Source organism: Pongo pygmaeus, chromosome 19, assembly GCF_028885625.2.
Source record: "Pongo pygmaeus isolate AG05252 chromosome 19, NHGRI_mPonPyg2-v2.0_pri, whole genome shotgun sequence".
NCBI classification, from domain to species: Eukaryota; Metazoa; Chordata; class Mammalia; order Primates; family Hominidae; genus Pongo; species Pongo pygmaeus.
In genome coordinates this window covers 72,607,751-72,619,984 of record NC_072392.2, presented here as the reverse complement: position 1 = coordinate 72,619,984, position 12,234 = coordinate 72,607,751, and the positions used below count along the sequence as shown (strand labels likewise).

Here is a 12,234-nt window from a genome sequence, read left to right as displayed (position 1 = left end):
CAATATACATGCTGTGGTCACATTTCTAGGACATAATCTTGCTGTACAACAGAGACCTTGGGTGGACTTGGCTAACACATTTTACAGAATGTTTGATGACATAGGTTAACCTGAAATAAAACTTAAAGAATATACAGGAGAGATAATAAAGTAAAAAGTTTTCATTACTGTCATGTATAAAAATACACTTGCTTCTCCAAACTTTAGTCACCTCTCCCCAAAATCATAGTCTGAAAGGATTTTAACTACCATATTATCATTCAGCTTCCTATGTTACAGTAATTTTAAAGACTAATTTCTATCATAATTTTCTATTTTGTTTTCCTAACTGCTGCATTTTTTTCCATGCTATGAACAAAAAATCACTATAGCAGTGTCATGCAGAATGAACTGCTGATAAACATCTGTTTATCTTGGAGACAGTGACAAGAACTGAATATTTAGTTCTTTACAAAGATCTTTTGTCTTTCTTGAACTACTTCCACCAGACTTTCTTTTTTCCACTACTGCCTAAATGTGCTTAAGCATGATAAACATTGTCTGATAATGAACTCCTGCCAAGGCAGGAGAGGAGAGATGTAAAATGGTATGAGTTTGAGGACAAAGAAAACCACTGAGACAGAAGTATGGTCAGAACAATGCCTTTAGAAAATTGAGAGTCATCCTGCTGAAGAAAAGATTTAATGTTTTGGGATATCTTCCAAATGACCGATTTTTCTTTTCCCTATGGAAGCATATTTTAAAATATATATATATAGTCATTCTTCAATTATCTAAGCTGTGATGTAAAGTCATTACTCAAAACAAGCCAAAAACAGTTTTTAGTTATAATTAGATATTTTTGTAGCATATTTACCTTAATTATATTTTGCAAAGACAATCAGTAATTAAGTTTGTATTCCCTTAAGCATGCAGATGAAAGCACTCTGAAAACACTACAAAATTGTAAGGTTGTACAGTACAAAAGATGGTCAGGTGTTACACGTAACATCCAAGCAGGGTGACTAACAGTCCCAGTTTGTCTGGGACTGAGGGGGTTTTCCAGGTTGTCAATGTTCAGCTTTAAAACCGGGACAGTTCAGGAATGAATTGGTGACCCTATGTATAGTACCCAGTTCAGGAATGAATTGGTGACCGTATGTATAGTACCCACCCAAGTTATTTGTTGACTGATTGGCTGGTTGACAGGGTGGCAGGGGAAAATGAATTTATGGACAAAAAATTAGCCATGGAAAATTTTGAACATGGAGAGTAGACATGCTGAAAAAGGAGGGCAAACTGGACTACAAGTAATGATAGATTTCAAAGCCTTTTGCTTTCAACACTCTCTATATAAGGACATCACTGTACCAGTTATTTAAAAAGTATTTCTGGACTACACATAAAATGGAACATGAGGATTTTTAATACCGAGGTCAAATAACTTAAAAATGTATAACTGTAAAAGTGAGATAATCTAAACTTACATTCTCCCAACTATGCCATTTTTTTGTATTCAAACTTTGCCTTTTATGTAAATAGCCTAATTATGTTTCAACAGAACAACTGAGGTCAAATTCTTTCATATGTGTAAAATAAAAATTCTATTCCAAAGTAGCAAAGGCTGGGCATGGTGGCTCAGGCCTGTAATCCCAGTACTTTGGGAGAACAAGGAAGGCAGATCACTTGAGGTCAGGAGTTAGAGACCAGCCTGGCCAACAAGGTTAAACCCCGTCTCTACTAAAAATACAAAAAAATTAGCCGGGCCTAGTGTCACATGCCTGTAATCCCAGCTACTAGGAGGCTGAGGCAGGAGAATCGCTTGAATCTGGGAGGTAGGGTTTGCAGTGAGCTGAGATCACGCCACTGCACTCCAGCTTGGGTGACAGAGCGAGACTCCATCTCAAAAATAAACAAACAAAAAAACTTATTAAAATAAGCCTAATACTTCTTAAAATATGAATTATAAATCATATTGTTGTGATCTAAAGTATCAATGTTGTCAATCCTTAAAAGTATGGACTTTTGGCTGGGTGTGGTGGTTCACACCTGTAATCCCAGCACTTTGGGAGGCTAAGAAGGGTGGATCACCTGAGGTCGGCAGTTCAAGACCAGCCTGGCCAACACAGTGAAACCTCACCTCTACTAAAAATACAAAAAAAAAAATTAGCCAGGTGTGGTGGCAGGTGCCTGTAATCCCAGCTACTTGGGAGGCTGAGGCAGGAGAATTGCTTGAACCCAGGAGGCAGAGGCTGCAGTGCACCAAGATCACGCCATTGCATTCCAACCTGGGCGACAGAGACTCTGTCTCAAAACAAACAAAAAAATAGTACAGACTTTTAGGATTGACAACAATAAGGATGTATTATTGAAATGTAAAAATAAATTTAAAACTTCAGGCCGGGGTCAGTGGCTCAAGCCTGTAATCCCAGCACTATGGGACGCTGAGGCGGGCAGATCACCTGAGGCTGGGAGTTTGAGATCAGCCTGGCTAACATGTTGAAACCTCGTTTCCACTAAAAATACAAAATTAGCTGGGGATGGAGGTGCATGCCTATAATCCCAGCTACTCGGGAGGCTGAGGCAGGAGAATCGCTTGAACCCAGGAGGCGGAAGTTGCAGTGAGCCAAGATCATGCCATTGCACTCCAGCCTGGGCAATGGAGTAAGACTCCGTCTCCAAAAACAAACAAACAAATAAACAAACAAACAAAACCCTTCATTTTACTCATTTGATTTCAACTTATCACCCTTCCCAATAAGTACAGAATAGCAAAACAGCAGCCCAATTAATAGGCTGTCACCTTCTCTGGTTTATACAGTCTGCCCTCTGGTGGAAGTGCTAATTAACAGTGAAAGGGCTAAATAGAGATAGCAGGGGAGAAACAAGAACAAGTGAGCCACTGTAGAGGCATCAGCTGAATAATCCAGGGGTGACTGCAATAATTAGTCATGGCATTTCTACACTTTCCTCTGAAAAGTAAATCCAACAACTTCTGGCCATAGGCCAGGCCTTAAAACATATACTTTCTGCACCACCTCATATGAAATGTGAATGTAGGACCCTAAAGTTGAAGATTAATGTATCTCTTCAGCCCTCGAGCCTCTTCTTATTCCCCAATTCATGGGGTCTTCATGGACAGTGAGAATTTCCAAGGAGTTAAAAACATTTTTACATAAGTAAAGATTTTGCAAATACAGTGTGAATCAGAATTAAAGAATTTAAACTGCTTTTCCCTCTAATAAATTGCACGCTATGGTCATGAGAGATTAAAGTATAACTTATCCCCATTTTCCTTTTTTTCTTTATAATGTACGCACTTCCTGATCTGGGGTCCACTCAATTGCTTCTATCAGAAACAGATTTAAAGGAATTGTTCTTATACACTATTATTTTTGGGAAAAGAAATGTATACTGTTAATTATCTACTTAGAAATATTCCCAAATTATTCTTCAGGAAATTAACAATGATATTTTATTAGGGTTTTCTTGATTGTATCTTCCAGGAAAGACTGGCATTCAGCATCCACTCCACTAGAGATAAAGAAGTATAGTCTGATAATGGTTTGTTTGGAAGTCAGATTTCCAAGTGCTAGGACTAGCTGGCCACCACACACAGTTCAAGATGTGTGGTTCAAGATGCATCACTAGCTATGGCTGTGGTTTCCTTGGTTAGAACACAGGGGCTTTACTTACCTATCTCCTAGGAAGTGGAAAAACAATCAGTATAGGAAAGGTGCTTTGGGAAGCTTTGAGACTTAAATAAAAGAAGCCAAGCGAGAAATACATTACTTGGTGCTATGTTCTCCTGTAGACTAGGTTACAGAATAACTGAAACCAAGGCCATTGATGTGGGGGAAAAAAAAATGTTAAGAGATTTTCAAGAGGGTATCAACAGCACCTGAGCTCAATGAGATTCATGACCGGTCTGTTTACCTGCTGCCTCCTCCTGTGGCATTGTGGGAGTTCTTCGGGGCCCCTGTGGCCCACTGTTCTTGTCACTGTTGTTTTCCTCCAGACTGCCTGCTGGCTCTTGGGTTTTCATCAGCTGACTCAAGAGAACTGCCAAAATATTCTGCATGTCAGCTGGTGTGCTTGAAGCTTCAAGGGTCGTCTGTTCTGCTGAAGGCAGGATCACTGGGGCAGAGGGTGCTTCCTTCAAAGACTCCTCTGGGGCCATGGTCTCTGAGTCCTGCTGCTGGGAAGTAGCTTCCGTCAGGGCACTGATGGATTGGTTCAGGGCTTCCAGCTGCTGCTGTATCTCTGGGTTGGAGTGGATGTTAAGCAGCTGTGCCATTTGAGGGATGCTCAGGTCGGTTTGGCTCTGCAGCAGGTTTAATAACACTGCCAATTCACTTTGATTCAGCTGTTGTGTGATGTCAGCAAGGCCTGTTGAAAGACAGTGAAGCCAATATAAGAGGATCAGATAGGCCAAGGGCCCTTTGCCTTCTTCAACTGGCAACAGCAACTTACAATATCCAAAAAATGAAATTTTCATTTTAAATGTCTCATTTTTTCATGCCTCAAAATGTCATGACACATTTTCTTATTCTTTATGCTTTCGCTTAAGAAATACAGGCACTAATAACTAAAACATCTTTGGATTGTGCATAAAAGTGACTTCACTTTATCTGTATTTTTCAAGTTCTGTGATTTTCAATCCTTTATTATACATCAGAATTACTAAGAGAGATTTAAAAATCTCTCCTATTCAGATGCCTCAGGACCCATCCCTAGAGATAGGCAATCGTATAGGCATATTTGTTTTTAAAGCTTCCAGGATGATTCTAATGTACAGCCAGTATTAAGAGCCACTGCTATAAGTGAAGAAGGGAGGGAAAGTGAACCAGAAAAAAGAGTATCTTTTGTCCCAAAGAATTGGTCATAACACAGGAGAACTACTTTGTTATAATAGTTCAATATGATATAGTTTCAGATACATTTAGATCAAAATGACAGTCTATAAAACAACATTTAGCAATTGTAATTTAACAATTAGATTCTATGAAGGTCTTATCAAATCTAATATAAACAAGGCTCCAAATTATGTGTTTTATAAAGTCACGGGTGAACTAACCTTAAATTAAATTTGGCTTACCTAATTCACTGATTTATGCCACACATCTAATTGAGATACAGTGTTCCGTACATATTTCAGGAAAGGAAAATGATCTATTGTAGACTTTCTGGACCATATGTACAAAACTTGGTTAATCTCCTTCTTGCCATAATGAGGACATTAACCTCTTTCCTAATGGTTCACTGGACAAAAACTAAAAAACAGACACACACACAAACTCCTTACACTTGACCTTCAAAACCTGCCAAATACGCTTAGCAAAAGCACAAAGGCCCCATTCTGGCACTGACCTATTGCATCCCCAGCCCCAGACTCCACCTTGCCAGGAGCAGGCTGAGGTGGTGCTGGGCTGCTGTTCTTCACAGGCTCAGTACTTGTCCCTGAGGTAGTTTCTTTTCGAGAAGTTTTGGATGGAGGTGGCTCTTCGACTACAACACCACTTTGTCGCTGACGTCGCCGTTTCTTACTCCACAACTCATGGCAATCCTGCCAGTGGGGGAGGCTAGAAAAAGACAAAGCAAAGGGGAAATATGTATGGGAATGCAGCAGTGAATGAATGGAGGAGCAAAGGATTAAAATGGGAAGGCAAAGACTGTGGGAAATGTAAAGAATAAGGAAAACAAAAATAACCAAAAAAGTTAGTAAGTAGGTAACAGCAGTGTAAAATAAATCATGGCAGATGGTAGTCTGAGGAAATGAAAGTACAAAAGTCCAAGAAAGTTACATAGTGAGAAAGGAGGATCTTGCTAATACTAGGTACAGACCAGCTATATAAATTCCCATATAAATACTGTCTTTCCTTGGCATAACAAGAATAAAGGAGAACTGTATTGGTCAAGTTTCAGTAGGGAATAAAGAGGAGGACAGTAATGGCTGGCTTGTTAATGTATACAGAAGGTCGAGGAAAGGTGGTGACTTAAACCATGGAACCATGTATCATGATCAAAACATCTCTGTGCAAAATCAACTTATGTGTAATTTGGTTTGTGAGGACCAAAGACTAGTTCTTTCCCCTTTCTGCCCACAGAATTTCTATGACTGGATATCAACTTGCTCATCTGTGGAGTTCAGCACTACGTATAACTTAGTCCAGATTCTCCCATACAACCAGACCAAGTAGGTCAAATCTTACTATAAAAATCTCTCTATAATAGGAGTTCCCAAATTTCAGTAAAACCCTTATATGTTTCAAGTCATATTCAATGTATCAATATTCTAGTGTAATAAATGAATTTGGCTGGGCGCGGTAGCTTACGCCTGTAATCCCAGCACTTTGGGAGGTAGAGGCAGGCGGTTCATGAGGTCAGGAGTTCGAGACTAGCCTGGCAACATGGTGAAACCTGGTCTCTGCTAAAAATACAAAAATTAGCCAAGTGTGGTGGTGTGTGCCTGTAATCCCAGCTACTATGGAGGCTTAGGCAGGAGGACTGCTTGAACGTGGGAAGTGGAGGCTGCAGTGAGCCGAGATCACGCCATTGGCACTCCAGCCTGAGCAACAGAACAAGAGTCTGTCTCAAAAAAATAAATGAATTTGGACATTTCTTTGGAGCAATCAGATTTAGAATTACTTACTACCTACTCATGAACTAACATCCTATCCATTTTTAAGACATGCAGTCTTTAAGGTAAGAAAATGACCCCCAAAATTTGACATTAAAGCTATAATACTGTCACTGACAAATTCAAAGATAAAATACTTTTTTTTTCTTTTTCTTTTCTTTTGAGACAGAGTCTTGCTCTGTTGCCCAGGCTAGAGCGCAGTGGTGCAATCTCGGTTCACTGCAACCTCTGCCTCCCAGGTTCAAGCGATTCTCCTGCCTTAATCTCCCTGAGTAGCTGGGACTACAGGTACACGCCACTATGCCTGGCTAATTTTTGTATTTTTTAGTAGAGACGGGGTTTCACTATGTTGGCCAAACTGGTCTCGAACTCATGACCTCAGGTGATCTGCCTGCCTCAGCCTCCCAAAGTGCTGGGATTACAGGCATGAGCCACCGTGCCAGGCCAGATAAAAGACTTTTTATGTGCTATAATGTGGGATATGAACCTCTGAAGTTCCAATACAATACAGAGGCATTCATAAGATTTTAATGAAATAGAGACATATTAAAAGATCATATTTCTTTTATGTTAATTTTTTGAGATGGAGTATCACTCTATGGTCCAGGCAGGAGTGCACTGGCACAATCTCGGCTCACTGCAACCTCCACCTCCTGAGTTCAGGCGATTCTCCTCCCTCAGCCTCCCGAGTAGCCAGGACTACAAGCACACACCACCACACCTGGTTAATTTTTTGCATTTTTAGGAGAGACGGGGTTTTACCATGTTGGCCAGGCTCTCTTGAACTCCTGACCTCAGGTGATTCATCCACCTCGGCCTCCCAAAGTGCTGGGATTACAGGCGTGAGTGACCGTGCTCGACCGAAAGATCTTATTTCTTACATCAAAATTCAGTAATCTGGCTGGGCGCGGTGGCTCACGCCTATATCACAGCACTTTGGGAGGACGAGGCAGGTGAATCACCTGAGGTCAGGAATTGGAGACAAGCCTGGTCAACATGGTGAAACCTCATCTCTACTAAAAATACAAAAATTAGCCAGCTGTGGTGCTGGGCTCCTGTAATCCAGCTACTCAGGAGGCTGAGGCACAGGAATCGCTTGAAGCTGGGAGGTGGAGGTTGCAGTGAGCTGAGATTGTGCCCTGCACTCCAGCCTGGGTGACAGAGTGAGAGACCCTGTCTCAGAAAAAAACAAAAACAACAAAAAAAACTGGCAGTGATGCAAACCATTTAAAACTGGGACTGTTGGCCGGGCTCAGTGGCTCATGCCTGTAATCCCAGCACTTTTGGAGGCCGAGGCAGGCAGATCACCCGAGGTCGGGACTTCAAGACCAGTCTCACCAATATGGCGAAACTCTGTTTCTACTAAAAATACAAAATTAGCCAGGCATGGGGGCGCATGCCTGTAATCCCAGCTACTCGGCAGGCTGAGGCAGGAGAAACGCTTGTGGTGAGTCGAGATCACACCACTGCACTCCAGCCTGGGCAACAAGACTGAAACTCTGTCTCAAAAAAAATAATAACCAAAAAAACCCCCAAAAAACTGGGACTATCTCTGCAAGTGTGAGATATACATGGTCACCAGAGACATGCATGATTACAGCAGAAGGAATGGTTAAGAGCAAAAACCAGAAGGAGGCCAAGCATGTGTCTCCTGCCTGTAATCCCATGACTTTGGAAGGCTGAGGCGGGAGAATTACTTGAGCCCAGGAGTTTGAGACAGTCTGGACAACATTGTGAGACCCCATTTCTACAATTGGAAAAAAAAAAAAAAAAAAGGCTGGGAGTGGTGGCTCATGCCTGTAATCCCAACACTTTGGGAGGCTGAGGCAGGCAGATCATCTGAAGTCAGGAGTTTGAGACCAGCTTGGCCAACATGGTGAAACCCTGTCTCTACTAAAAATACAAAAAAATCAGTCAGGCGTGGTGGCCTGCACCTGTAATCCCAGCTACTCAGGAGACTGGGACAGGAGAACCGCTTGAATCCAGGAGATGGAGGTTGCAGTGAGCCGAGATCACGCCACTGCACTCCAGCCTGGGCGACAGAGAGAGACTCCATCTCGGAAAAAACAAAAAAGGCTGGGAGCGGTAGCTCACACCTGTAATCCCCGCACTTTGGGAGGCCGAGGTGGGCGGATCACCTGAGGCCAGGAGTTCAAGATCAGCCCGGCCAACGTGATGAAACCCTGTCTCTACTAAAAATACAAAAATTAGCCGGGCATGGTGGCGTAATTCCAGCTACTTGGGAGGCTGAGGCAGGAGAATTGCTTGAAATCGGGAGGCGGAGATTGCAGTGAGCTGATATCGCACCACTGCACTCCAACCTGGATGCGAAGAGTGAAACTCCGTCTCAAAACACACAAACAAACAGGCCAGGCACGGTAGCTCACACCTGTGATCCCGGCACTTTGAGAGGCCAAGATGGGCAGGAGTTCAAGACCAGCCTGGCCAACATGGTGAAACCCCATCTCTACTAAAAATACAAAAAAATGGCCAGGCATGGTGGCTCATGCCTGTAATCCCAGCACTTTGGGAGGCCGAGGTGGGCGGATCACCTGAGGTCGGGAGTTCGAGACCAACCTGACCAACATGGAGAAACTCTGTCTCTACTAAAAACACAAAATTAGCTGGGCATGGTGGCACGTGTCTGTAATTCCAGCTACTTGGGAAGGCTGAGGCAGGTGAATCGCTTGAACCTGGGAAGCGGAGGTTGCGGTGAGCTGAGATTGTGCCATTGTACTCCAGCCTGGGGAACAAGAGCGAAACTCCATCTCAAAAAATAAAACAAAACAAAACAAAAATACAAAAAAATTAGCCGGGTGTGGTGGCAGGCACCTGTAATCCTAGCTACTTGCAAGGCTAAGGCAGGAGAATCGCTAGAACCCGGGAGGTGGAGGAGGCAGAGCAAGATTCCATCTCAAAACAACAACAACAATAACAACAACAACACACTGGGCGCAGTGGCTTACGCCTGTAATCCCAGCACTTTGGGAGGCCAGGGTGGGTCACCTGAGGTCAGGAGTTCGAGACCAGCTGGGCCAGCAAGGTGTAACCCTGTCTCTACTAAAAATACAAAAATTAGCTGGGTGTAGTGGTGTGTGCCTGTAGTCCTATCTACTCGGGAGGCTGAGGCAGGAGAATCACTTGAACCCTGCAGAGGTTGCAGTGAGCTGAGTTGCGCCACTGCATTCCAGCCTGGGCGACAGAGACTCCATCTCAAAAATAAATAAATAAACAAACAAATCCACAAAAATCTAAAAGGAATACTTTCAAAGAGGCTCTATAGAACAATATTCTGGGATGGAGATCCAGGGACAAAAGAAGACAGCTTGAGTCAAATTAGAACAAGTATCAAAGCTAAATCTATTACTTATATAAAGAAAAAACAACAAAGATAAAATAAAAAAAACAAACCTCAACCATAATACTCAAAGACACCTCTTTCATTCGGGTCTTACTGGGCATTTGTGGTTCTTTTATGAGTTTCTCATTGTCTAAGGCCCAGGGAAAGGTTTAGGGTCACAACATGGCTACCAGCACTTACTCTGGAGGAGCCATTTTGCTGAGTTCGACATCTTTAAGGAAGTCGCTCTGTAGGGTCTGTTCAGCTGTGCACCGCTTACTAGGATCTAGTGTCAGCATGTGGTCCAATAAATCAAGTGCTGCAGAAGGAATGCTATGTAAAAGAACACAGAAAGGACAAGTTCACAATGACCCTACAGTTCTCAAATTTGTAATTTTGTTTCAAAGGGTCTCACACCTGTAATTCCAGCACTTTGGGAGGCCAAGGTAGGACTGCTTGAGGCCAGAAGTTTGAGATCAACCTGGACAACATACTGAGACCTCATCTCTACAAATATATATATTTTTTAATTAGCTGGGTGCAATGCTGTGCACCCTGTAGTCTCAGCTATTTGGGAGGCTGACATTGGAAAATCACTTGAGCCTAGGAATTTGAGGCTGCAATGAGTTCTTACTGCACAACTGCATTCCAGCCTGGGCAACAGAGCAAGAGCCCATCTCTTTTAAAAAAAAAAAAAAAAAAAAGGATGGGTAATGGTGGCTCACGCCTATAGTCCCACACAGCACTTTGGGAGGCTGAAGCGAGTGGATCGTTTGAGGCCAGGAGTTCAGGACCAGCCTGGCCAACACAGTGAAACCCCATTAGCCAGGCATGGTGATGCACGCTTGTAATTCCAGCTCCTCGGAGGGCTGAGAATTACCTGGACCCAGGAGGCGGAGGTTGCAGTGAGCCAAGATCACACTGCTGCACTCCTCCAGCCTAAGTGACAGAGTGAGACGGTCTCAAAAAAAAAAAAAAAAAAAAAAAAAAAAAAAAAAAGTCTTGGAATTTCCATGTAAAACCAAAGAAAGCAAGCTGGAGGTTGGCTAACACAAGCAAGCAGATTTGCTCCCACACAGGATTTAAGAAATGCTGGGCCGGGCACAGTAGCTCATGCCTGTAATCCCAGCACTTTGTGGGGCCGAGGCGGGCGGATAATCTGAGGTCAGGAGTTCGAGACCAGCCTGGCTAACATGATGAAACCCCGTTTCTACTAAAAATACAAAAAATTAGCTGCGTGTGGTGGTGCGTGCCTGTAATCCTTGTTACTCAGGAGGCTGAGGCAGGAGAATCACTTGAACCCAGGAGGCAGAGGCTGCAGTGAGCCGAGATGATGCCATTGCACTCTGGCTTGGGCAACAAGAGTGAAACCCCATCTCAAAAACAAACAAACAAACAAACAAGAAATGCCGTGCTATATATAACACAAGTAAAAAATATGGCCAATTCTGGCTAGGTGTGGTGGGCTTACACCTATAATCCCAGCTCTTTGGGAGGCTGAGGTGGGCAGATCACTTGAGGTCAGGAGTTCAAGACCAGCCTGGCCAACATGGTGAAATGCCATCTCTACTAAAAATACAAAAATTAACTGTGCATGGTGGCGGGTGCCTGTAATTCCAGCTACTTGGAAGGCTGAGGCAGGAGAATTGCTTGAACCTGGGAGACGAAGGTTGTGGTGAGCCAAGATCGTGTCACTGCATTCCAACCTAGGTGACACACACAAAAATATGGCCAGTTCTATCCATCTATTAAAGTTAAAAAAAGTAAAATAAAATAACAGAGACGGAAAAAACTAAGAAGAAAACAAAACCAAAACATGGCCAGGCGTGGTAGCACAACCAGTGATCTTCCTGCCTCAACCTCTCAAAGTTTAAGCCCAGCACTTTGGGAGGCTGAGGCAGGAAGAGCACTTGAGCCCAGGAGCTCAAGACCAGCCTGGGCAACATTAGGAGACCCTATCTCTACACGGAAAAAAAAAAAAAGCCAGGTGTGGTGGTGGGTGCCTGTGGTCCCAGCTATTCAGAAGGCTAAGGTGGGGCCGGACGCAGTGGCTCACGCTTATAATCCCAGCACTTTGGAAGGTGGAGGTGGGTGGATCACAAAATCAGGAGTTCAAGACCAGCCTGGCCAACATGCTGAAACCCTGTCTCTACTAAAAATACAAAAATTAGCTGGGCACAGTGGCAGAGGCCTGTAATCCCAACTACATTGGGAGGCTGAGGCAGGAGAATCGTTTGAACTCAGAGGGGAGAGGTTGCAGTGAGCCAAGATCATG

The 12,234-nt window shown here is 43.3% G+C and overlaps 1 protein-coding gene across 42 annotated transcripts in view; it reads right to left on the bottom strand.

Annotated features, from left to right (window-relative positions):
• The window catches only part of CDK12 (cyclin dependent kinase 12), a 106,194-nt gene that overhangs the window by 37,214 nt on the left and 56,746 nt on the right, over positions 1-12,234 (bottom strand). For all 42 annotated transcript variants that reach the window (XM_063656851.1, XM_054457241.2, XM_063656854.1 and 39 more), the window contains exons 11-13: positions 10,161-10,292; positions 5,350-5,561; positions 3,916-4,368 (exon numbers count right to left, since the gene is read on the bottom strand). In XM_063656851.1, coding sequence (XP_063512921.1) covers positions 3,916-4,368; positions 5,350-5,561; positions 10,161-10,292 — 797 coding nt within the window. The remainder of the gene's footprint in view (positions 1-3,915; positions 4,369-5,349; positions 5,562-10,160; positions 10,293-12,234) is intronic.